This window comes from Rosa chinensis, chromosome 5, assembly GCF_002994745.2.
Source record: "Rosa chinensis cultivar Old Blush chromosome 5, RchiOBHm-V2, whole genome shotgun sequence".
Lineage (NCBI taxonomy): Eukaryota > Viridiplantae > Streptophyta > Magnoliopsida > Rosales > Rosaceae > Rosa > Rosa chinensis.
The window spans coordinates 2,455,435-2,479,189 of NC_037092.1; the positions used below are offsets into that span (position 1 = coordinate 2,455,435).

Below are 23,755 nucleotides of genomic sequence, written 5' to 3' on the forward strand. Positions count from 1 at the left end.
AATGGTTAGATATGGATGGTGCTATATGAACAGTGATATTTTTGCGGTCTCATGAGACTTGCGACTAACTTGCATTTCACACCGACAAACATTTTGCAATAAATATCAGGAGTAATGGTTAAACATGGACGGTATTATATAAATAGTGATATTTTTGAGTCTCAGAATAAAGAGTTGCGAGGATAACCATTTGTCATACATAAAGAGTTGCGAGGAAAGCGATATTAGACCATACATAGGGTCATATGGAACTTCACAAGCATACTAAAACCAAATGAAAATGGGAAATAAACAAAGATATACCTCGAAAGGCTATCTACAGATTCAATACCATCCTCTAAATCTTCGTCGTCCAACGGTTCTTCCTCTTCCTCTTCCTCCTCCAAATCACCCCAATGCTTTGTCTTATCAACTGGCTCTTCCTAAATTTCAGAAGGAACAGAAATGTTACTTTATATAACATGCAAATTATACAATCTAATGCCAATTAAAACTTTGCAGGCGGCATTCTACAAGTGAAACATGATTGTCCAAATCACAAGCCATACCTCATAATTAGGAGGATCCTGTTGCTGAACACCAAACACGTCGCCATACAACAGTTGGCCATCGCATTAAGATACCAAAGAAAAGCAATTGGTAAAAAACAATAATTCAGTAGAAGTTTAAATCACATACATATAATAGAAACGCCGAGCACTTCAATTGTAGGTCAATTGAATATTATGAGAAAAAGAAAAGGACAGCAGATATTTACCTCTTGATTACGATCAAAATGGACACAATCAATCTCATTGAGATAGATGTCATCACTCAACTTCAAAGCCACAACAGTAGGATAATATTATCAGTAATTGTTCGGAAATGTAAATGATGAAGCAAATTTGCATTACCCTGAGTGGGAAAATATAATAAAAAGAAGAAGCATATAAGACAAATTTAGTGTTTAATTTGAATATTTATGCATATATGTGTAAAAGTAATCAATGACAGCTAGTGTTGGTATTTGCAAGTTCAGTGCTTTAAGATAATAGAATATTAACTTGACAAAAAAAAAAAAGATAATAGAATATTGTGTGATTCGATTGAACATGTTTGATCAAATTTCTTTCTGATATTTCACTTATGTCAGTTTTTGGTCGACAGCCTAGATTGTAGAGACTGCTGTCAAGTTCTTAAACTAGCTATACAGAGAATAATGTGTAACCTATATATATTATGTGTTAAGTTGTTAACTAGGTTGTAAATGTTCTACTAGATTGTAGAGTAGACTGCAATCAAGTTCTTAAACTAACTAATACGGAGAGAATAGTGAGTAACATATAGATGTTATATGCCAACTAGGTTGTGAGATTAAGGGTATTTGCAAGTTGTGTAGAGTAGTTTGCATTTGTTGATTAAGTTAGTTCTTAGACTAGTACAGAGAATAATGAACATATTCTAAGTAGGTTATGAGATTGAGGAATTTGCAATTTATGTAGAGGACACGGGCAGTTTTCGCAGAGATACATATGTACAGTATCTAAGTCATATACTGCTATGTCTTTGATCAGTTGATATGGTTAAACATTCATTATACGTTTGTACAATAACAATTTAAGTTCTCCATTACCGCTTATTAGTTCTTTGCAGTGCCGATTGTTTATTTAGTGTGGAGTCACCGAGACATGTAGTAAATCTTTTTGTAACTGGATTCCAATGCTTAGGTGGAGTCCGTATGGAACTACTGGAAATACCAAGTGCATTATTTTGCGAGCAGCAAGTAGACCAGGAAGGAAAATACTGTCACACCTGTGCTTACTCCAAAGGTAGTGTTTCTGTTTCCAGATCTCATTGGTTTTGGTTTGTCAGATTTGAGTAATGCAGGAAAGCCTGATGTATGTGATCTGTAAAAAAGTTTGTGCAATGTGCGGTAAACAAGTAGTTGACACCAAGATTTACGAACAAAGTAATACAAACGATATGTCGGTTGACTCTGTGCACCGTGATTCATAGCTGAATTGTCTATTTGCCATATGGTACTGGCATATGTCTTTCAGAATTGCAATGTAACCTTTAGTTATAACATGTACTGTGGAATTTAATCTTTAATCATTGTTATTTTCTAAAAGCATCCATAAGGTATATGAATTGTTTTGATTGAAGTGTACATGCTTATTTGCTTCTCTTATACCGCATTTGCGATTATGCATCACCATTGGCTAATTTAGTAGAGAAGTGCTGTGTACATATATTTGTGTGATGTGTGAACATAGTGTTGACAGAACTGATAAAAATCATCAATTATTTGACAATGCAATTGCAAACAAGTAGAAAGGGAAGAATACCAAAGGCACAAGATTCAACATGTTTTGATGCTAATTTGAATTTCATGGTGGAGTTTTGCTTCATTAATACGTAGTTTAGTTGAATAATGGATGGTGGCTAATAGATTTCGATGCACATAATGGCAATGATACGGTTCGAGGACATAAGCTCTGTTTCGAAATGGTTTACTTAAAACCTCCCAACTGTTATACTTGTAAGACACCTATTCTAACATCTCGGTGATGAAATCAGACCGAGAATTTGCCACTTAAATCAGGCGCAAGTGGTTAGAAAACTAAGCAAGGTAAACAGGAAGGCCACACAACAGTACGATCTAGGATCATTTGTTCTCAAAATTTTCAAAGAAAAAGGATCTCAAAAAGTGTAAATCCAAACTGAAACAAAGCAGAACCTTGAGAAATAGAATTCAGACCACATCAAAACAGGATTATAACCTGCACAACAAGCTAGCCCGAAAACCACACCAAACATCTGATCTAGCATCAAAAAGACCTAAACTTGGAGTTGTATCACTCATGCAATCAAACAAACAGAAACATAATTAACAGAAGATCCAAATTTATTTATAAAACCAAGAGTACCATAGGAAATAAAACTTGTCCAATTACCTCAACAGGGAGGCAATACCAAACATGAAATTAAAATACTTGCCTCAGCAAGGAAGCAATAAAAGTACCACAAAAGTAAAAACATAAAAGAAAACACTGTCACCAAAGGATCTTCACAGCGGCTGCCTTGCAATCACCAGACTTCAGAAACCACCACGGAGACGGAGGACAAGGTGAAGGGTAGACTCCTTCTGGATGTTGTAGTCTGCCAGGGTACGCCCATCCTCGAGCTGCTTGCCGGCAAAGATAAGCCTCTGCTGGTCTGGTGGGATCCCCTCCTTGTCTTGAATCTTAGCCTTCACATTATCAATGGTGTCTGAGCTCTCCACCTCAAGGGTGATTGTCTTCCCTGTGAGGGTCTTGACAAAAATCTGCATACCCCCACGAAGACGAAGCACCAAATGGAGGGTGGATTCCTTCTGGATGTTATAGTCAGCAAGCGTACGACCATCCTCAAGCTGCTTTCCGGCAAAGATAAGCCTCTGCTGGTCTGGTGGGATACCCTCCTTGTCCTGGATCTTAGCCTTGACATTGTCAATGGTGTCTGAGCTCTCCACCTCCAAGGTGATGGTCTTTCCGGTCAAGGTCTTCACAAAAATTTGCATACCACCACGGAGACGAAGCACCAAATGGAGGGTGGATTCCTTCTGGATGTTGTAGTCTGCAAGGGTACGGCCGTCCTCAAGCTGCTTTCCGGCAAAGATAAGCCTCTGCTGGTCTGGTGGGATACCCTCCTTGTCCTGGATCTTAGCCTTCACGTTGTCAATGGTGTCTGAGCTCTCCACCTCCAAGGTGATGGTCTTTCCGGTCAAGGTCTTGACAAAGATTTGCATACCACCACGGAGACGAAGCACCAAGTGGAGGGTGGATTCCTTCTGGATGTTATAGTCTGCAAGGGTGCGGCCGTCCTCAAGCTGCTTGCCGGCAAAGATGAGCCTTTGCTGGTCTGGGGGAATGCCCTCCTTGTCCTGGATCTTAGCCTTCACGTTGTCAATGGTGTCAGAGCTCTCAACCTCAAGAGTGATGGTCTTTCCGGTAAGAGTCTTGACAAAGATCTGCATACCACCACGCAGACGAAGAACCAAGTGGAGGGTTGACTCCTTTTGGATGTTGTAGTCAGCTAGGGTTCGGCCATCCTCAAGCTGCTTGCCAGCAAAGATCAGACGCTGCTGGTCTGGGGGAATTCCTTCCTTGTCCTGGATCTTGGCCTTAACGTTGTCAATGGTGTCAGAAGACTCCACCTCAAGGGTGATAGTCTTGCCGGTGAGGGTCTTCACGAAAATTTGCATCTGCAATACACAAAATAACATAAGACCTCCATTCTATATCAAAATCCATCATCAATAACATGTAGACTTATTGAAAAGTAAAAACTATATCATACAAAAGGTGAAAAGGTACTACCAATCAAACACAAATCCAACTTCCAAACAACGAATCAATTTTCAAACTTTCCATCCATTTTTTTTTTACCATAAAACCAACTCAATTTTCAAACCCTCTAAAGTAATATTCAAATTCAATTCCATAACCACAAAAAACAACTAATTTCAAAATCACTAGATCAAGAATTTACTTTGCTTGTACAACAACCTCTAGATCTATCAAAATCAAATAAACAAAAAGCTTCCAAAATCACTAGGTCAACTCCAGATTAAGATTTTATATACCTAATCAAAATCATGTAGATCTATCAAAACCAAATAAACAAAAAGCTCCAACAGTTCCAATTGATTAATTAATCAAGCTCTACACGGAATCAGTATCACATCCGTTCGCAGTTCATAAATTCATTAACAATTACAGTTCTCAACAGATCCAAACGATCGATCATAAATCTATAACAATCAGCTCAACAAAACCCCTAATCATACAAAAGTCATCAAATTTCCTCAATTCAACACACGCAATAGGTTCATCAATCCAATAACTATTACAGTTTTCAACAGATCCAAACGATCGATCATAAATCTATAACAATCAGCCCAAGGAAAATCCCTAATCGTCTAAAATTCCATCAAAATTTTGCTCAATTCAACACATGCAAACCTATCGTTTCACAGATCGAATTCAAAATCTAAGAAATCAAAAACAAAATTAAGCAAAGGAAAGAGAAGAGGCGACGTTACCTTGAGAGAGAGAGAGAGGTTGATGTAGAATTCGAGAAGGATTGAAACAAAGAGAGATTTGAAGAACAAGAGGAGCTGAGGGCTTCTTTATATAGCGGAAGAGGTGGGAGGGTCGGTCACGCAAACGACGAGGCCTGACCAGGAGAGCCAATCATTTGGAGACACGTGTACGGTGGAGATGGTGGTGACCCCCGGGTTAGACGGCAAGGTTTGGTATTAGTCGTTTTTGGAGGGGAGAAAAAGATGACCTCATACGACTCAATCATTGCCTATTAGTGGGTCGACAACGGCGTCACCTTTTGTTGTTATTTTAGGATTTTTATAATTATTAGTTTTTCTTCTCCCCTGGAATCTTTTTAGTCCTGCAATTGGGCAATACTATCAACTTCACCTTGTTTTTCGACCCAGGGACACCGTCATTGCCCCAGCAACTGAAGCAGCTGTTGAGGATGGTCTCAAGGTCACCTCGGTCTGTGAATTGTCCAAAATCTCACATTCATGCAAAGAGCGATGATCGAGTAATTCGTTACCGGTGTAATGAAGCACCAAACGGCTGAGGGGAACCGGCTCTACGCCTTGAATCTTTTATGTATCGCAAAAACGTTTGTGTGATAGTTTTTTTTTTCCTTTCTGTTTCAAAAATTTTTCCTTTTTCAGCAACATACAAAATTTATTTAGATTATTTTCTTATATATTTGCTAATTAGTCCCCAAATCACACGAACGTTTGATGTGCGTATTTTCTCTTGAATTGCAATATGTCTAATGTAAGATTCTCTTCACAGAATTTTCCTTTATCAGCCCGACACATAAGTTATGCTAATCCCCTAAACCCTTTCAATCGAAAAAAAATTTCCCTAAACCCTAGCTATGAAGCATCTAGGCGCATTATAAAGACAAAGCATATATAGCAAAACAAGGTAAAGTCGCCATCTTGATCAAGAATCTATTTCATTTTGTTTTCTTTATCCTTATAATTCATCTTACTCAGGTATTCAATCACTAATTTCTGAAATTCATTGTTTATTTACTAGTATGGTATCACAATCCCTGTACCGGCGTCAAAAACCAAAGCTTCATCCTTGAGGTCCACCCGGATAATATCAATAATAAGAATAAGCGAGGTTTGGAGTTTGAGGTCCCTCCAGATGGGCATGACAATTTGTTGATAGTTGATCCTGTGGTTTTGTGCAAAATTTGGGTTTTTTTTGTAAGAAATTATGTTTTTTTATTTGGGGAGCATTCAGTTTCACTCTCCCATGTTATCATTTTTCTTATTCATTGATAACTTGAAAGCTTTATGTTAATTAAATTGTAAGCATCTCATAAATTCATAATCTTTTTATTTTCCTTTGTTATCTGTGTACTTTCAATTTTTAGAGTATGTGTTATATATTGTACGTCCACTAAGAATGAATCATTTGTCCGTTTTAGGTCAAACAAGAAGCATTGTAAGAACAACACGAGTAACTCAGTAGTATCAGAATGGGCAAGTCTTCTTAAGGACATTCTCGTTTTCATTCTGGATAAGTTGTTGGAGCCAATTGATAATGTTCGTTTGGCTGTTATTTGTAAGCAATGGCATTCTGTTTCGGAATAGTATAATCATGCGACCCATCGCTGGTGCAAGGTACTTCCCATGCTCATGGTCGTCTTCCTTAGACGAAAAAGCGAATGGTAGATAGCGTTTCCGAAGGAAAAGTCTACACAAATCTTCAATTACCGGTGCCTTATGATAGGAGGTGCAGCGGCTCTAGCCATGGTTGGTTGGCCACAGCAGATGAAAATTTTGCCATAACTCTTATAAATCCTTTCACAAAAGTGCTGCCTATTATTTTGCCTCGCTTGGAGTTCATCCCATCTCATTACGAGAGGCACTCAATTGAGTGCAAGAGGCAGTACGAGTATTATGTCCCAAACTACTTGCAAAGGTTATCTTGTCTGCAGACCCCTGTTTGAATCCGGATAATTACGTGGTTGTGGCGATCTATGATTTTTGTTACCGGTTGGCTTTCATTAAAGCAGGACAGAAAAGTAGGGGTTACATCAAGGATACTGTCTACGCAGTAAAAAAACGGGGGAGAAATTGTGTCGCCGGATGTCAATAGCAGTAATGACCCTTCACGGCCACCAAAAGTCAATGAAGTTACAGCACCTCTTCCGTTATATAAGCATCATCTCTCATGCAGAGCAGATATGGCATATCTTGTTGAATCAACCAGTGGAGATTTATTGCATGTTCGCAGGTTTTGTACACAAAAAGAAGGTATGGGGATTGACAGTTTCGCGGTGTACAAGTTGGTATTCAACGAGGATGATGGATCCATTGTGAAGCCGCTTGAGGTAGAAAGCATTGGAGATGATGCTTTGTTCTTGGAAGATAATCATTCAATCTCCATTTCGGCTTCATCATTTCCTAGGTGCCAACCAAACTCTATTTACTACACTAATGATACCATATACACCCAGAAACGAGGTATGGGGTATGGGTATCTTCAATTTATCAGACAAAACGGTCACACAACACTACCCTCTAAATCCCAGTAAGAGGTACATCCCACGAGCAATATGGATTGTGCCACCGTTCAATGGTCTTTGCTAGCAGCCTGTAGTAGTTTTGCTTTTAGTTCTTGTTGCCTCTGAAAATCACCTTGGTCTATAAAGCCGAGGGATCAAGGAACAAAATGTCCTTCTCGATGAATAGATGCGGAGCGTGCCAGCACACGGCCAGAAGGCCAAGTGTGCAACTGTAGGTGTAGTGGATGTAGATCTGACTTATCAAGCAATCGTTAGCCGAGGAAGGAACTTATTCTCGGCTGCGGTTCGATGCCTCTAGATTAAGGACTTGGTGGCTGAAGGTCGGGTGAGTTAGGTGCGGTTGTGAGAGTATGAGCAAATATGAGAGTAATAGCTACTATGCGACTACGAACAGTAAATAGCACGATCAAACAAGTAAAGCATAAAGACAATAAGGAGCAAATAAAAGATAATAAGAACGAAACTAAAAACTGGAATGGCTGCAAATTATCAACTATTGTTTGAAAGAAAACAAAGAGAACAATTCGAAATCGATACTAGGCTACAAGAAAGATAAAGTAACTGAGATTGTAACTAGCAGAGCAAATAAACTAAGGTAACAGACGGAAATTCTACCCAAACAAAAGGTAAGACGAAATAAGAAAAGCTTGATGGCTTGAGTTTCTGGAGTTGTGTGTGTTGTCTTCTGTCGATGCTTCTATTTATATCGGCTGCTTTGTGACTTGACTGATCTCTTGACTCTTTGAAGTTGAGTGGAATTCGGCCTCCTCTTGGCTCAGTGACTCTATCTTGATTCGGCTTCAATACTTATCGTCGGCTGACTTGACGCTGGACTCTATCCGGATTGGCTTTGATGGACGTCATCAACGGCTGCAATTAATCTTGAAGTAGGCTATCTTGGACTGAACTCTCCTCATCGGCTGACATGAACTTCAAGTCGATTGAAATACTACTTGATCAAATTTCATCTTTATCGCTTATCGGCCTCTCTGACAATCAGCCATTATCTTTCTAAGTTGAGTTCGGATTGGAAACCAATTAGAGTATTGGCCAATAGGCTTTTAGACAATAAACCAATGACTATGGGCCGGCCGATAACCAATGGCCTAGCTTCGTTTGACTCATCTTGGACCAACTGAAGTGTCCATTTATTCACCGGCCACTATTTTTCTAGCTACCGGCCCAAATTACTTGTAGAGTGGCTCATTGTAATTATAAATCACTCAATAACTATATGCACATTAGCTATGTCCGAATGGCCATGCAAATGTGGGTACAAACAGTTCTCAAGTATTGGAATAATGAAATCCTCCATCGTTACTCATAGTTGTACTATATGAAGACAGGAGAAAGTTGTTTGCATTTTGTTTTGAACTAATTTGCAAGAAACACCTTAAGCTGAGTATGATTTGTGGTTGATTATTGGTATCAGCATAGTTTAAAGGAATCATAGAAAGTTAGTGACGAGTATGTCTTTATTTAATAACATTGGGCAAGGGAACAATTTTTGATCCTTTGGGTCACCACAATTGTCTGGGCAACAAAGTGGAAGATGCAAACAAAGTTTGAAGCTTATCACTAATTGAATGCTAATAATCCTCCTAGATCTTTAAGCAACCCATAGTATCAGTTCTTTTACAATGGAAGCAAACCAGAGTTCTGTTCATTAGCCTACCAATCGCATCAATTCACCAAATTTTGGTCCCACATCTCCTGCATCATTTTATCTGCCTGATGTTTCTGTTGAGCAAACTCTGATTAGAACAAAAAGATATGAGAATGTTCAATGTTGTGTCAGTTTCAGGTGATATATGAAGCATGAATAAAACTTGATTAGTCATGTATTTAAAATCTGTACAAGTGCGACTTTAGCAAATTATGAATAAATGTAGCAAATGGTAATACCATTGTTTAAAATAGCGCGTCTTGAGGCATGCCTTAGGAAAGAAAGGCTTCACCAAAACGTCTTGAAGCTACCTATAAAAGACATTTTCTTCCTTTCTTTCTTTTACATCAAGATCAAAACAAGTTTTATATTTATTATAGATAAACATATCTGTGCTTCAAAGTAAGTATAAACATCCTTGTAGAACTCTATCAATGTAGGACACTAACTCTTTAAAAGATAAACCCTAAACCTTAAAAGGTAATATGCAAAAAGTTTTCACCTCAACACCTCAAAAGCGCCTCAAGGCGTTTGAGGCTCATACAAAAAGCCTTACCTCACGCATTTGAAACACTGGGCAATACTTAAATAATTAACATCTAGACTATGGTCTTAATTATTCCCAATCATAGAATTTCATGGTGCCAACTTGTATACAAGGAAAATACAGGGACAAGAAAAATAAGTTAAATTCTAGGCTTCTAGGAACCACCGGTAACGCTCCCATTGAAAATTTCAATAGTATCACCCTGGCAAACATGGTGCCACCTAAACGACTTGTCATCGTCCATCACATTCTGCTTATAGATGAAGAAGTAGCTCTCTTGAGGCAGATGAAAATGTAGCCTCTGGTGTAACTTTTGCAACTCCTTTCTCAGCTCCCCTACATTATCCGATGCGTTAACCTCCACTGGAAGCTTTTTAGTCCCGCATTTGGGCAGCACCATCAGCTTCAACTTATTTTTTGACCCGGGGGACACCGCCATTGCCCCACCAGCTGAAACAGCTGTTGGGGACGGTCTCAGGCTCACCTCGATCTCTGCATTGTCGGAAATCTCACATTCACGCAAAGATCGATGATCGTGTAGTTCGTTACCGGTGTAATGCAGCACCAAACGGCTAAGGGGAACCGGCTCCAAGCCTTGAATCTTCTCCCTCAACTTGGTCACGGTGTCATTTGGGTCCATTTCTATGGGGACATGCATTTTGGACGTGGGGGTCTTCACATTGAGCTGGATCTTCTTGGGCGGAGATGAGTCTTCCAGCTTGACATTGGTAGCATGTATATCGGATTCGGAATTAATAATGAGCTGAATCTTGGATTGGTCGAGGATTTCACAGTAGGCAACGTCGCGTTCGTCGTGGAGGACTTGGCCGTTGAAGACTAGGGTTTGCTGGGAAACGGGTATTCCTTGGTATTTCTGAACCTTCTCTTTGATCTCTAGGACAGTGTCGAAGTAACCAATTTCAATGGTGAAGGATGGCCTTCCTCTTTGGGGTTCAAATGTGACATCCATTTTGTTCTGAGATCAATCGTTATGTCATGTATATATTGAAGGGAAATTTTATGTGTAACTGTATCCCATTATATCTGGCATTTTGATGAGGGTTAAATTCTGAATTTATGATTAGAAAAAAATCAAAGAACGTTATCCGTTTCATGTAATCTTACGGATTTCCTGGCTGTAATATTTGATTGTTGTTGCCGTAGTGGATTTAGATTGTTACAACCAGTTCTGATCCAAAATTGTAGCCAAAAATAGGTACAACGTCAGCGTCAATTTCAATTTAATTCCATATACAATAAATGTCCAATTATGTTCTTTATTTTAGTTTTTTCTTACTTATGCGTTTGTCTAAATTTAATGATGACATCATATATACTTGTGTAGCATGGTTCTAAGGATTGTTTGGAGTATTCTGTATTCATGGAATAAGAAATGTGTTGGAACAATCGGAATATGAAAACGTAAATTTTTCTACAAGAAGTTACATGCATTAGAGGTTTCTTCCACGGCAGCTCACAATTGAACAATTGAGCTGGGAAAGAAGCCAAGGACATGTAGTTAAATGTACAAGGGAACTCAAGAATCTTGAAGAGCTGCTGCATACAGCTGAACTTGCCGCGGCCAAACTTGACCATAAACATCTTTCTTGGTGTATCGACGGTCCCATGACCAAGGAACATCTGGTGAGGAGATGAAAAACGAAGATTATGAAGAACGGGCATGCAATATTTACTGACTAAATGTAAGAAGAGCAAGTGATTGACCTTGGGTGGTGTATGGTTGAGGAGGGAGTTCATAGGGCACAGGCAATGTGATTACTTCAGATGATGAATCTGTGTTCCTGTTCCCTTGCCAGTTCAGAGTCACTAGTTTATTTCTCCTTGATCCCGCATTATCTGACTCTTCAGATTTATCCTGGAAGTAAATGGAATTAGATACTTAACTATAATTGCATGTAAAATAGTGAGGGTGTAGCTATAACCTCAGATGGAACCCCATTACTGGTACAAGAAAATCCAGGACTTCGTGTTTTATATGGTAGAAACAGCACCCCAAGCTGTTATCATCCAAACATGGTCAACACAAATAATCCCAAAGCTTAAGCAGGAGCAAGAATACTTGGTCGATTCATATGTATAAGGTGCGCAAAATATAATTCAAATGAAACATGTGCCTTCAACGTGTAGGGTCTCAATGCAGTAACTTAAATTCAACAGTTCGAGAAAATTCTTGTTCTGACAAAGATGCACATCTCATGTTCAGCATTGGGGAAACTAATCGAGCAAATGCCAAAGAAATTATTCTTCACATGCCACACTATTGTGGGGTCTGCATTTACTAATATTAAAGTTTTTATGATTCCGATATGCCTACCTCATAAGAACGGATCATGAGTTGAGAATTATTCTTCTGGAGAGCTCCCCATGCAGCTTTGCTAAGATTCGCTGATGTTAGCAAAAACCAACTGTTGGGAAATTGTAGGAGTTAAAAATTATTGCTGGAAATTATAGCACGACTTGAGGGGAATGCATTATTTTTCCCAAAAGAAAAGGAGGGGGGGGAGAGAGAGAGAGCGAGAGAGAGAGAAGAAGAGGAAAAAAAAAAGGCAGAACCAATAGGTCTGAATGAACTCTTACGCAAGTTTCTGACCGCTGTATCGAGTAAATGTCTTTATATGTGGCATTGCACGACTGTAATAAAGAGGCAGAAGTGTCGGTGTAAATTTATGCGGTTTTAGCTATGCATTTCAGAGTGCAAGATGCCAGTAGAAGGGAAAGAGATACCAGCGGCCAGTGTGGCTTGCCTTCCATCTTGCCCAGTACTTCTTCAAGAAATCTTTATCCACATTCTTTGCTGGACTTGGAACAGCATTTCCAGCAGCATAACCCTGGCAAAGAGTGTAAAAGGCAATAATAGCAAACCAGCACTCACTTATCAGTTTCATAACCCAAACCAAGAAGCAGAATATAAAATCTAATTTACAGTGAAGGTGACACGACGAGTCACTCCTTCCAGAAAACACTCTGCATATTAGCATATTAGGATTTAGAACATCTTCTTTCGATGTGTACTTGTTCTATCTCAAAAAATAACGTCTCAGGACTGCCTTCTGGAAGATACCATAGATTTGAAAGCAAGGTCTACTTTATAAGGTTCTCGAAGAATGAATCAGTAACCGACTTGATAGTACCTCTATAGAGCATCTGACATCTTCTACTGTGGGCCATATTATACGTGGCTCCCCAGGACCGAGAGGAGTTTTATCATCTGAAAAACCTGATGACATTGAATGTGCAAGCTCAGCCATCCATTTCTCATCCAAAGAACCTAGGGAGGAGAACTGCAACAAGGCAAGGATACAAAATAAATAACGCTTTCATCAAATGAGATATGCTTCGCTACTATATCTCTTATTTCTAATTATTACACTCCATCACAAAGCAAACCACAGAATAAGTGTTAACTAATGCAGACTGTTTCATTTGATAGATCTTGCAAAAAATAGCAATGCAAAATCCCAAAAAATGGAGGAACAAATAAATTGCTTAATTGCTGCACGACATCCACCATCAACTACTGCAGGTACACTACATGACTCAAAAAGTTCTGTAACCATACCTGATAAGCAAGAGGAGATTTCCGAAACTCTTTATCAAAAGTGCACTCCTGGAGAACAGTACGTAGTTTCATATGTCCCCACTTTTTCATGTTATTACCAGTATGATATCCAGGGACAGATGCAATTAGCCTCACCTGAAGATTACAGACACGGTCAAAAGATGCACCAACCTCAACCAGAAATTAAATATCATTTCATATGGCCTAATTAAGCATGCAAATAAGAAAATATCTTAAGAGGTACAGGGAATAGAATACACACTGCTGCACTGCTGTAATCGAATTTCTTGAAAAATCCTGGATTTATATTGAAGGTTCCCAGGGTAGGCAAATTAACAGAAAACTCAGGCCACTGTTGACATTCAACAAGAAAACAAAGAATATTAGGTTCAATTTGAATTAGTATCATTTAAAATCCAGAAGAATGCATCTCAAAGCTATAGCAACAATTCATGCTCTATGAGCAAGGCCAAATGCTATTGCAAACCCAAATTTTCATTTTACATTCCACACAAGACACCTTGACACTGTAGATATAGGATAATAGATAAAGTCAAGATTGTAATAGGATACCTTCAGTGCACTGAGATAGTCAATTAAGTCATGTTCAAACCCACAACCTTTGCTTGGATTACTTTGATCTTTCCAGGGAAAATCTTGCATCCACAAACCTTGACTTTTGTTGTTCCAATCAACAAATATTAAGTTTGCTGTATGTACTATTATTCTCACTCCTCGAGGATAAACAAGAAGCATGGCCTTTGAGTGGTGTGTCCCAAATGAAATAGGCAATGGTGGTTTGTGTAGAATCCAATTTGCAGGTTTCTTTCTCTAACACAGAGAGGTAACAGATTAAACTCCATGTGCTCCCAAACAAAGACAGTCCGAAAGCATGTCATAGACAGAATCAACATAGGTGGAGCTAAAGCAAACCTTCATATAATCCAGTGTACCATCACCCTCACCATGAACAACCAATACATGTGGGATTTTTGCAACTGTTGGACAAGCTAAATCCAGTGAAGAGACAAAACAGAAAAGAAAAATAATCAGAATCAACCGGTGAAGAACGGAAAAGATGCAGCTAAATGCAATGATCGAAATAGCTTAGACATGGTACAAGATAATAAACCATCTAAAAGTACAAACACCCATCTAAGAGTATTGAAGTAGTATACATTGTAACAGGCAACACAATCAAAGTGAACAGAACAGCATACCAGGTATCAGCCAATCAAGGTCTACCATGTAATTGGAAAGGACAGCAAAAAGGATGTCTCCCTACAGAAAGAATTAAGTAATCAACTTCCAATCCAAAACCAAAAATTCCTAATCAATCAATTTTTATACAGAATGCATTTGCATACTAAACGTGAAACTATGCAGTGCAAAACAGATAAACTATTACACAGCAATGCGTGAAACATGAACCAAAGCTCAATGAGGTAAATGAACCAAGCTGTGATCATTACCTGAATCACATCCTTTATAGAAACACACGAGGTATTCGCCCACGGGGGCAGTCCTTGCACATTCAAAAGCCGAAACGTATGTGGCAACTTTTCATTAGGAACACGAAAATGCCGTATCGCCTCCACACGACCACCACCATCATCACTCTTTCCTTCCACCTCACCCTTCAACATCAACAAAAACAAGCAAGTCACATTTTCCACAATCATCAAAAGCTAATACACACCAAACTACATGAACATCAAAAACAACAACACCTTAAAACGCTTCGAATTCGAACCATTCTCTCCACATTCTAACTGATGTGACCGCTTTCGACTAGACTCCTCAGCCTTCTCGTCACCATTTGAACACTTCTCATAACTATCACCACACAATTTCCTATACTGAAAAATATACTGCCCTGGAATCAGCTCTATAATATCACCGTCTCGAATCGTCATACTTTCTTTATGATACAGTTTCTTCCTATCATTTCCGCTAGTTACCACAACCGGATTGCTTCCCTCCTACAATTATTAACCGCATTCATTCACTCAAATCAATCGTCTTTAACAGTTTTACTACTAAATACACTAAAGCAAGCATTGTAATTTTACCACGACCAAATCGGCGGAGGAGGCGTCGGCCGCGGCGGCGGTGAGGGAGAGGTGGTTGCGGCTGAGACGCTTGTCGGTGAGGGAAGGGGCGGAGTTGCGGCCGATGGAATTCCGGCCCCGGGAGAGGGGTATTTTGGGGATTGAAGCGTCTTCTTGGACGTGGTTGCTTAAGGGAACCAAGTGTCCTACCTGCACAGAACGAACAGAAGAAGCGTTTGGTCAGATGAAAATGGAAAAAGGTAGAGAATTTAAGAGAAGTGAGAGGAGGGGGAGAGAGAGAGACCAGAAGGTCAGCCATTGTTGAATGCTTGGTTGCATGAGAGAGAGAGAGAGAGGAAAGAATGGAATTTTTTGGTTCGGTGTTAGAGAGAGAGAGAAATAGAAGAAGAGGAGGACTGTGTTGGTTAAAGTTGGAGGCATATCACATTTATTTTGTTTTTGTCTACAAATTTATAATTTTTGAGCAATTTTATAATTGACAGAACATTAAAATCTCGACCAAATGACTTTTTATGATTTTTCAAAGTCGAAAATTGAGAAGATCATGAAGAAAAAATTATTTCGAGGTTTTTGAAGTTCGTCACTTGGAGGCTACCTAAAAATTTCTGGTTTACCAATGAAGATTATGACAAAAAAAATTCAATAAAATATTGCTTGCTTAGATAGCTTTATGTCCGGACAGCCCATAGTGGTGATCAACGACTCTCGCTCGCACGAATCAGTTCCGGCCATTCGAGCCGCTGCGAGTTACATCAACACATAAACACTACCAATGACCGAGCCCACCCCAGATTTCCCCCTGAAATCTGAAGTGGCCATGCGGGACCCACTTTTAAAGAAAATTTTACCGAAATTTCGGCAAAACCTTCCTTAAAAGTAGGCAACCCAAACCTGTAAGAAAAACGAATTCACTTCTAATATCCCAACCATGACCTTCTGGAGCCACCCTGCTCCCATAATCCAACCAACTCAAACTTAAAGATAGAAATAATAATTCAAAGGCTTAAGTCCAACAAAGCTTCATAACTTTAAATACAACAATTCACGAAAGATAGGTCATAGACCTCAAACACAACTCATTACAAGTCCGGGTCATAAATCCCATAGTAATCAGAGCAGACTAACACCGAAATTAATATAAAGTTCAGTAGGTTAAACAGGTAACCTACAATGTGAGATAGCGGGAAACTGATGCGGTCACTATGGCTCGCTCCTAGTACGCCAAGCAGCAACTCTGAGAACTGGGCATTTGAAACCAAAGGGCCCAGGGGAAAGTATTGAAAAAAAAAAACACGTTAGCTAGCGTGAGCGGACAAAAAGTTAGATAGATATACCATAAGAAAAGAAATTAAAGAGTAAATACTTTCCCACAATTTAGTTTGGAAAAATAACTTTCCGATGCATGCAAGGTTTGGAAATTTTAATCAATTCATAAACTTCAAAGGAGCGTGAGAAAATGAAAAATAATCCAGCCTCGCTGGTTAAAGAAGATAAATAGATAATATGGGGAAAAGATTTCACCATACGGGTAATTAAGCCCCTCAGGCTCCACCTACCCTCGACTGCCACTCACACATAGATTGTGTGAGGAGGAGAACTAATAACCTCGACTACCACCTACGTGAGGAGGAGAATAAGCTACCTCAACTGCCACTCACAAACACAAAGCAAGTGAGGAGGAGACCTAATCGAATGACCCGAGTATGGTGAGGAAAATATTCAAAATAGTAAATCCGTAAGACTTCCCAACATATTTCAATGACGTGACCCCGCACGCCAAAATATTCTCAATTTCATAAAGAATAGCCGAGAGATAATAAATGACTAAAAATCGGCGAAAAACATATAATTTAAAAAGAACTTTCAATCTCCCAAAAATTAAATCATGTTCCCCAAAAACATTCAAAAGTTTAAGTTTGAGCATGACTATTCATATTTGAAACCATACGGGAACGATGCTAAAATTTATGATCCAAATTGAATATTATATTCGATAAGAAATATGATATATAAAATAAGACAATCATTCGTCATTCCGGAAAATATGTGCATGCATCAAAATTTAAAACAAAGTCCACTCACAGTATTAACTAATCTTGTCGTCGATCAGTATTCTCCTCGGATGGAGACTCCTCTCGTCCTGTAACAATAATACTCGCATAAATTATAATTACGGGACGGGAATTTAAATTTACGATAATTAGATAACGGAATTTCTAAACATCTTCTAAACCCAACTCCTTCAATCCACCTCCGATTCCATCCAAACTACACCAAAGTCACATTTACAACCTCCACAACTCATATACATTTTAACTAGCTAAAAATAGAAACCAAAACTCCATCCCACAGTGGCGGCACGTGAACTACACGCGCCGCGGGCAAAACACCTCTGATGGCCACCAAAATTTGACAGCACAATCTACTCAACAAACCCAACCTCTTTCTCAACTACAACAAGTTCCAATTTTACCTTTAAACAGTCGAATCCGGCCGGTGAAGATAACCCAGAAAACTCAAGAACCCTAGATTGTCGATTCGGCCTCTACACGGCAAATTGGAATGCAAGACCTTAGGGGAAATGATCTCCAGCAAAAACCCGGCCTTCGACGCCGGTTTGGTGACCGGAGATGGCCGGAATCGTCGGAAATCGGCAAAAACCACAAGTTGCTACAGTAACCTTCCCAGCTCAAAATCGAGCTCCTCCGGCCAAATTTCTGCAAAACACCACCACATATACAACAAGGGGAAGGAGACGAGCTTGGGGATGCCCGGAGTTCGTCGTGGGTCGACCGGAGGGGGAAGAAATCGAAGGAAGAAAATTGGGGACGAAGGGGAGGAAGAGTCGGGGAAGGAGAAGAGAGAGTTACCGGCTAGCTAGGTAGAATTTCCGAAAATGGAAATCTACCAACAGTAACTTCCATATTTATATTAATTACTATGAATAGTAACTTTCACATTTTAGGCCATAACTTTCACATACGAACTCCAATTTTTACGTACCACATATGCACGCGCTCGGTTTAACGTCTTCTACAACTTTCATGAAGGAAATTTTCTCAAATTGTTAACCCATCAAAAATCAACTTCTAGCACCCCCCTAAATGATAAAAACTGAAACCAAGGACGGTAAAACATAAAGAAATTCACTTAGACACAGATAAAGGATAAATCGAAGACGGGGCGTAACAACCAAAACTCTACTCCTTCCTCCGTTGGCGGCTTCTCAATTCATCGGGTCGGCGACTTTCATCTAACTTCGTTGTTTCACTTTCTTCTTTGGTTTATCGTTTACCCACACAAATTGCTCGGCTGCCGTTGATTCATCAAGACTGAGATTTGAGGACCATGCATAGTACGTTCTGTACTGCTTCGATGACGGAGTAGCATCTGCGTCAGGGCTTCATGGCGAGGTACCCTAAGTTGCTTAAATCATCTAAGTTACTTTCCTAGGTAGAACTTTTTAGTTTCCTTCAATATCTCATATCTCACATAATTACTAAACGTTTTATACTATTACCCTTTTTCTTATAATTGTCGCGATGGGATAATTTTATTTTAAAGAAAACAGGAAAAGATACAAATATGGATAATGTTTCTTGGTACATAGATACTGTAATATCTCACAATATGTGTGAAGGTGAAATAGCAAAATTAACATGTCAAAGGATCACAATTACTAGATGATAAGAAATACATAACTTTTCGTGATTTATCAATGAAGATGATATGCTCTAAATTTCCATTATGCTGATTAGATTCAAATCTAGTTAATTTGATTTGAATTAACTAGCAGATTTAGTTTAGTAACATTTCTCTAAACTTATAAAAAAATTGTAAGTTCAAATAGTTCCTTTGTAAATATAATTATCTCAGTTTTTTTTTTTTGAAACAAAATCATAAATAATTCTCATTAATCTCAAGTCAGAGTAGCACATTACATACATTTCTACTATCATGAACATGACATATAAGATAGTACCACTCTTTTAAATATCCAATGTTCACTTATTAAATATCTCGGCTCTTTTTTTTTTTTTAAGCAAAAAAAGTTTATTAATGAATACGATTGAGATCGTACATAAGAGCATCCAGGAGAAGTTCTGGAGCATTTACAACCCACTCATGATTGACATTAAACTCAAAACCATGACTAGCAAGCCTATGAGCGACATTATTAGCCCTGCCTGGGAACAAACTGGATACTAATACCTGCGTTTGGAGTTAACAGATCCTTAACTTCAGCAATTAAAGCACTGAGTTGAGAGAGGTCAACCTGCTCACTGGTAAGAGCTGCTACTGCTACCTGGCAATCACTTTCGATCACTGCCCTCGTTACATGCATGGAGTGTAAGAATTGCACGCCTTGCTTCAAAGCCATCAGCTTAGAGTGAAGAGGAGAGCTGATATAATCCACCCTATGAACGAAAGCAGCTAGAAACTGCGCGCCCTTGCATATTACGAAGCACTCCCCTTGTACCCCCATAGGGAACTTGAGGTAAATAGGCTCCATCAACGTTCAATTTCAAAACATCCCAGCAGGGGGTTTCCACTTCTTACTCAACTAGTGACGGCCCTGAGAAGGAGTCCCACACATGTTTGCTTGTAGAAATTCCTCATACCAAGCTAGAGCATTAGCCACAAGGCAAGAGCTAGGTTGAGACTGATTCCTCCATAAAATTCCATTTCGGTTTCTCCACAGACTCCATAAAAGAACAAGTAACTTATCAAAGAGGGTTGAAGACAGAGAACTAGCCCTTGCCAACAACCAGTCCTTCCACGATAAACTAGAAGGAGAGATCACGAAAGGAGGGGCACTCCAAATATCTCGGGCTATCAAACAGTCACAGAAAAGATGTTCAAGCGATTCTGCACCTTGGGAACACACAACACAACTAACCTCACCGGTATACCCCTTCGCTGTCAATGCCACCCTAGTAGGAAGAAGATTGTGAGCGGCACGCCATCCAAAAATGGCCACCTTGTTGGGAACTTTGGCCTTCCACAAAGCCTTCCAAAGCTGAGCATACGGGTCTCCATTTGATGTTGAAGCAAAAATGTGGCCAATGGAAAACGCACGAGCCACCTTGTATGTAGATTTAACCGAAAACCAACCTTTCTTGTCAAACTTTCCAAGCAATCTTGTCTGCCCCAAAGCGTCTACTTAAGGGAATAGTCAAAATATGCATGTCAATATCAGGTGCAAAACATGCATGAACTGCAGCATGGTCCCATGATCCAGTACTAGGATCTAGCAAGTCAGCAACAAGTTCAAAAACAGTGTCGAACGGTCTAGATATTGAGTGGGCTGCAACATTGGGAATCCAATCATTAGTCCATATATTAACAGAGGTTCCATTGCCAATTCTCCAAAAAATAGTAGCTTGTAGCGTTGATCTGGCTTCCAGAATACTTCTCCAAGAATAGGATGGTCTATCGCCCAAATCAGTTGTAAGAAACGAGCCATTAGGGTAGTAGATAGCCTTAAAAACTCGAGCTACAAGTGATGTAGGGTTGGACAAAAACCTCCACCCTTGTTTCGATAACATGGCGAGGTTATGAGCATAAAGATGTTTAAATCCTAAACCACCCTGCTCCTTTGGAAGACACATTCTTTCCCACGATCTCCAATGAATCTTCCTTTTTTCATCAGTGCTTCCCCAAAAAAATTAGGCACAGAGTTGCTGTAGGTCGTCACAAAGGGACTTAATTGGGAAGCAAGTATCAATTCATGACATAATTCGGAAGAACTTGAGCAACGACTTTGAGAAGAAGCTCTTTCCCTCCTGCACTAAGAATCTTAGATCTCCAACTTATCAGTTTCTTAGTGAGTCTTTCCTTCAAATAAGCAAAAATGACTGCTTTATTATGCCCCACATGTATTGGTAGACCAAGGTATAACCCATGTTCCTTCACACATTTAACTCCAAGAATGGCTGCCAGGTGATTCCTCGAATGCAAGCCCACATTACTACCAAACACCACACTAGACTTCTCTAGATTAATCTTCTACCCTGAAGCTCTGGCATAAATGGAGAGAATATTCTTGATAGCCTGACACTCTCTAACAGAAGCTTCTCCAAACAGAAAGCTATCATCCGCAAATAACAACTGATGGATGGTTGGAGCAAATGGTGACATAGTGAGGATTTATATTGAAGGTTCCCAGGGTAGGCAAATTAACAGAAAACCCGGCCACTGTTGACATTCAACGAAAAAACAAAGAATATTAGGTTCAATTTGAATTAACATCATTTAAAATCTAGGAGAATGCATCTCAACGCTATAGCAACAATTCATGCACTCTGAGCCCAAGGCCAAATTTTCATTTTACATTCCGCACAAGACACCTTGACACTGTAGATATAGGATAATAGGTAAAGTCAAGATTGTAATAGGGTACCTTCAGTGCACTGAGAGAGTCAATTAAGTAATTTTCAAATCCACAACCTTTGCTTGGATTACTTTTAGATGAAAAAGATGCGACTAAATGCAATGATCGGAATAGCTTAGATATGGAACAAGATAATAAACCATCTAAAAGTACACACACACATCTAAGAGTATTGACGTAGTATGCATTGCAACAGGAAACAAAATCAAAGTGAACAGAACAACATACCAGGTATCAGCCAATCAAGGGCTACCATGTAATTGGAAAGGACAGCAAAAAGGATGTCTCCCTACAGGAAGAATTAAGTAATCAACTTCCGATCCAAAACCAAAAATTCCTAATCAATTAATTTTTATACAGAATGCATTTGCATACTAAATGTGAAACCATGCAGTGCAAAACAGATAAACTATTGCACAGCAATGCGTGAAACATGAACCAAAGCTCAAAGAGGCAAATGAGCCAAGCTGTGATCATTACCTGAATCACATCCTTTAAAGTTAGAAACACACGAGGTATTCGCCCACGGGGGCAGTCCTTGCACATTCAAAAGCCGAAACGTCTTCAGTAACTTACCATTAGGAACACAAAAATGCCGCATCGCCTCCACACGACCACCACCACCACCATCAGTCTTCCCTTCCACCTCACCCCTCAACACCAACTAAAACGAGCAAGTCACATTTCCCACAATCATCAAAAGCAAATTTACACCAAATTACATAAACATTAAAAAGAACAACACCTTAAAAGGCTTCGATTTTGAACCATTCTCTCCACATTCTAACCGATATAACCGCTTTCTACTAGACTCCTCAGCCTTCTCTTCACCATTTGAACCCTCCTTATAACTATCACCACACAATTTCCTATACTGAAAAATATACTGCCCCGGAATCAGCTCTATAACATCACCATCTCGAATCGTCACACTTTCTTTATGATACAGTTTCTTCCTATCATTTCCACTAGGGGTATTTTGGGGATTGAAGCGTCTTCTTGGACGTGGTTGCTCAAGAGAACCAAGTTGGTGGTGGCGGTCGTCTTCTTGGTCTCAGGTAGAAGAAGAGGGGATTGCATGTGTTGGTTAAATTTGGAGGCAGCTTTTTGTTTTTTTGTTTTTTTTTGTCAGAATTTATTTATTATTTTTGGACACCTCAATTATAATTTTCATTATGTACAAAAATATCACTGTGTCAAAACAGTGATTTTTATCAATTAACGACCAAAAACGTTACTGCCTACAAATTAAAAAAACTACTATTTATCCAAAAAAGTACTATTATCGATGAGTTCAAAAACTACTGTCATTTTTTCATATTAGTAATTTGAAACCCACCACTGTAATAAAAGTGAGACAAACTTTTCAAAAAAAATAAATGAATAAATAAAAGTGAGACAAATGATTAAATGAAGCTCGGAAGATGTTAATATTTAAGTTAATTAAGAAGCCCATGTCATTGTCACCTCGACAAAAGGTGCGGCCCATTAGTGCGAGTTCAATTTTTAATAGTCAAAATTGAATGAATACTACATTAACAGAGAGGTAAAATTAGTGAAACCAGTAAATATAGAGAGGTATTACTAACAAAATTAGAAGTGCATGGACTAACATGATTATAGATATAAAATTTAAGGTGTTAACTTGAAATCATCTCTAAAATACTTTTAATGTCCTGATTTAAAAGTTAATCATTCTTTCTTTTATCTAAAAGTAAAAATACTTTCACAATAACCTCTTCGCTGATATAGTATTTCAAGTTTGAAGCTAATGTATTTACAGTCAAAATGTGAAAGAACACAAAAACATTTCTAATTGAAGTTGATTTCTTGTTTTTAATATTAATACAACCGTACATATTTCACGTGGTTAAACAAGAATTATTCTAATTGT

General features: G+C 38.9%; 3 protein-coding genes and 2 long non-coding RNA genes across 8 annotated transcripts; all 5 read right to left on the reverse strand.

Annotated features, from left to right (window-relative positions):
• Positions 1 to 167: 167 nt before the first annotated feature.
• LOC121049434 lies at positions 168 to 730 on the reverse strand. Its single transcript, XR_005800223.1, has 2 exons — positions 549 to 730; positions 168 to 422 (listed from the first exon to the last, which is right to left on the reverse strand). It is a non-coding gene; the product is annotated as an uncharacterized LOC121049434 (long non-coding RNA).
• A 2,139-nt stretch (positions 731 to 2,869) lies between these two features.
• LOC112167080 (polyubiquitin) lies at positions 2,870 to 5,220 on the reverse strand. The gene is made up of 2 exons (XM_040506726.1): positions 5,066 to 5,220; positions 2,870 to 4,225 (listed from the first exon to the last, which is right to left on the reverse strand). Exon 2 carries the CDS (start codon positions 4,223 to 4,225, stop codon positions 3,080 to 3,082), a length of 1,146 nt encoding a protein of 381 aa, XP_040362660.1. The 5' UTR covers positions 5,066 to 5,220; the 3' UTR covers positions 2,870 to 3,079.
• Positions 5,221 to 9,829: 4,609 nt separating this feature from the next.
• Positions 9,830 to 10,785, reverse strand: LOC121048749 (ubiquitin-NEDD8-like protein RUB2). The gene has a single exon (XM_040506727.1). It carries the CDS (start codon positions 10,783 to 10,785, stop codon positions 9,970 to 9,972), a length of 816 nt encoding a protein of 271 aa, XP_040362661.1. The 3' UTR covers positions 9,830 to 9,969.
• A 377-nt stretch (positions 10,786 to 11,162) lies between these two features.
• Positions 11,163 to 15,882, reverse strand: LOC112167079 (tyrosyl-DNA phosphodiesterase 1). Of its 4 annotated transcripts, none has more exons than XM_024304042.2 (16): positions 15,751 to 15,882; positions 15,468 to 15,656; positions 15,126 to 15,254; positions 14,868 to 15,032; positions 14,616 to 14,676; positions 14,329 to 14,405; positions 13,969 to 14,226; positions 13,658 to 13,747; positions 13,396 to 13,530; positions 12,968 to 13,117; positions 12,561 to 12,664; positions 12,414 to 12,467; positions 12,151 to 12,241; positions 11,759 to 11,833; positions 11,541 to 11,691; positions 11,163 to 11,456 (listed from the first exon to the last, which is right to left on the reverse strand). In XM_024304042.2, exons 1-16 carry the CDS (start codon positions 15,763 to 15,765, stop codon positions 11,353 to 11,355), a joined length of 1,848 nt encoding a protein of 615 aa, XP_024159810.1. In that variant the 5' UTR covers positions 15,766 to 15,882; the 3' UTR covers positions 11,163 to 11,352. The 4 variants fall into 4 exon arrangements, with proteins under 4 accessions (XP_024159810.1, XP_024159806.1, XP_024159807.1 ...); XM_024304038.2 differs by having other exon boundaries at positions 15,126 to 15,377; XM_024304039.2 differs by lacking the exon at positions 11,759 to 11,833 and having other exon boundaries at positions 15,126 to 15,377.
• Positions 15,883 to 19,550: 3,668 nt separating this feature from the next.
• On the reverse strand, positions 19,551 to 22,643 carry LOC121049416. Its single transcript, XR_005800113.1, has 3 exons — positions 22,342 to 22,643; positions 22,090 to 22,150; positions 19,551 to 21,665 (listed from the first exon to the last, which is right to left on the reverse strand). It is a non-coding gene; the product is annotated as an uncharacterized LOC121049416 (long non-coding RNA).
• Positions 22,644 to 23,755: the final 1,112 nt, after the last annotated feature.